General features: G+C 48.5%; 1 protein-coding gene across 1 annotated transcript in view; it reads left to right on the top strand.

Annotated features, from left to right (window-relative positions):
• The window catches only part of dclk1a (doublecortin-like kinase 1a), a gene marked incomplete in the record, with an annotated part of 194,899 nt that overhangs the window by 187,184 nt on the left and 5,495 nt on the right, over window positions 1-2,220 (top strand). Inside the window, 1 exon segment of the mRNA XM_055936842.1 lies at window positions 1-39. Coding sequence (XP_055792817.1) covers window positions 1-39 — 39 coding nt within the window.

Raw genomic sequence — 2,220 nt, 5'->3', positions numbered from 1 at the left:
TACACAGCAGAACAGGTTCTGGAGCACCCATGGGTCAATGTGAGTAATTCTCCTCTCCTCTCCTCCTATAACCCTGGGTCAGTGTGATTAGTTCTCCTCTCCTCTCCTCCTATAACCCTGGGTCAGTGTGATTAGTTCTCCTCTCCTCTCCTCCTATAACCCTGGGTCAATGTGATTAGTTCTCCTCTCCTCTCCTCCTATAACCCTGGGTCAATGTGATTAATTCTCCTCTCCTCCTATAACCCTGGGTCAATGTGATTAGTTCTCCTCTCCTCCTATAACCCTGGGTCAGTGTGATTAGTTCTCCTCTCCTCTCCTCCTATAACCCTGGGTCAGTGTGAGTAGTTCTCCTCTCCTCTCCTCCTATAACCCTGGGTCAGTGTGATTAGTTCTCCTCTCCTCTCCTCCTATAACCCTGGGTCAGTGTGATTAGTTCTCCTCTCCTCTCCTCCTATAACCCTGGGTCAGTGTGAGTAGTTCTCCTCTCCTCCTATAACCCTGGGTCAGTGTGATTAGTTCACCTCTCCTCTCCTCCTATAACCCTGGGTCAGGGTGATTAGTTCACCTCTCCTCTCCTCCTATAACCCTGGGTCAGTGTGAGTAGTTCTCCTCTCCTCTCCTCCTGTAACCCTGGGTCAGTGTGATTAGTTCACCTCTCCTCTCCTCCTATAACCCTGGGTCAGTGTGATTAGTTCACCTCTCCTCTCCTCCTGTAACCCTGGGTCAATGTGATTAGTTCACCTCTCCTCCTATAACCCTGGGTCAATGTGAGTAATTCTCCTCTCCTCTTCTCCTATAACCCTGGGTCAGTGTGATTAGTTCACCTCTCCTCTCCTCCTATAACCCTGGGTCAATGTGATTAGTTCTCTTCTCCTCTCCTCCTGTAACCCTGGGTCAGTGTGATTAGTTCTCCTCTCCTCCTATAACCCTGGGTCAGTGTGATTAGTTCTCCTCTCCTCTCCTCCTATAACCCTGGGTCAGTGTGATTAGTTCTCCTCTCCTCTCCTCCTATAACCCTGGGTCAGTGTGATTAGTTCACCTCTCCTCTCCTCCTATAACCCTGGGTCAGTGTGATTAGTTCTCCTCTCCTCTCCTCCTATAACCCATGGGTCAATGTGATTAGTTCTCCTCTCCTCTCCTCCTATAACCCTGGGTCAGTGTGATTAGTTCTCCTCTCCTCTCCTCCTATAACCCTGGGTCAGTGTGATTAGTTCTCCTCTCCTCTCCTCCTATAACCCTGGGTCAGTGTGATTAGTTCTCCTCTCCTCTCCTCCTATAACCCTGGGTCAGTGTGATTAGTTCTCCTCTCCTCTCCTCCTATAACCCTGGGTCAGTGTGATTAGTTCTCCTCTCCTCTCCTCATATAACCCTGGGTCAGTGTGATTAGTTCTCCTCTCCTCTCCTCCTATAACCCTGGGTCAGTGTGATTAGTTCTCCTCTCCTCTCCTCCTATAACCCTGGGTCAGTGTGATTAGTTCACCTCTCCTCTCCTCCTATAACCCTGGGTCAATGTGATTAGTTCACCTCTCCTCTCCTCCTATAACCCTGGGTCAATGTGATTAGTTCTCTTCTCCTCTCCTCCTGTAACCCTGGGTCAGTGTGAGTAATTCTCCTCTCCTCCTATAACCCTGGGTCAATGTGAGTAATTCTCCTCTCCTCTCCTCCTATAACCCTGGGTCAATGTGAGTAATTCTCCTCTCCTCTCCTCCTATAACCCTGGGTCAGTGTGATTAGTTCTCCTCTCCTCTCCTCCTATAACCCTGGGTCTGTGTGAGTAGTTCTCCTCTCCTCTCCTCCTATAACCCTGGGTCAGTGTGATTAGTTCTCCTCTCCTCTCCTCCTATAACCCTGGGTCAGTGTGATTAGTTCTCCTCTCCTCTCCTCCTATAACCCTGGGTCAGTGTGATTAGTTCTCCTCTCCTGTACACGCTGGCGACCCCAAGAGGTGAACACTTTAGGTTTGGCCGTAGTAATAACATAGTACAAACAGGCTAACTTTCCTCTTTGTTCTCAGTGTCATCTTCACCATCTACAGAACAGTAGACCTGCACTGACTCTCATCGTACTGTCTTCTACAGAATATATTTTTTTAAATGGTATTTTTATTTGAAAATAGGACATACGTAGCTTGATGTGAATTCTCCTGCTAAACCAGACCTTCACTTTTCATCTCCTCTCATTCCTCCTCTCCTCTCCTCTCCTCTCCTCTCCTCTCCTCTC

This window comes from Salvelinus fontinalis, chromosome 10, assembly GCF_029448725.1.
Source record: "Salvelinus fontinalis isolate EN_2023a chromosome 10, ASM2944872v1, whole genome shotgun sequence".
Taxonomy (NCBI): Eukaryota; Metazoa; Chordata; class Actinopteri; order Salmoniformes; family Salmonidae; genus Salvelinus; species Salvelinus fontinalis.
Note: the sequence above shows the minus strand (reverse complement) of the source record. Positions and strands in the feature narration are given on the sequence as shown.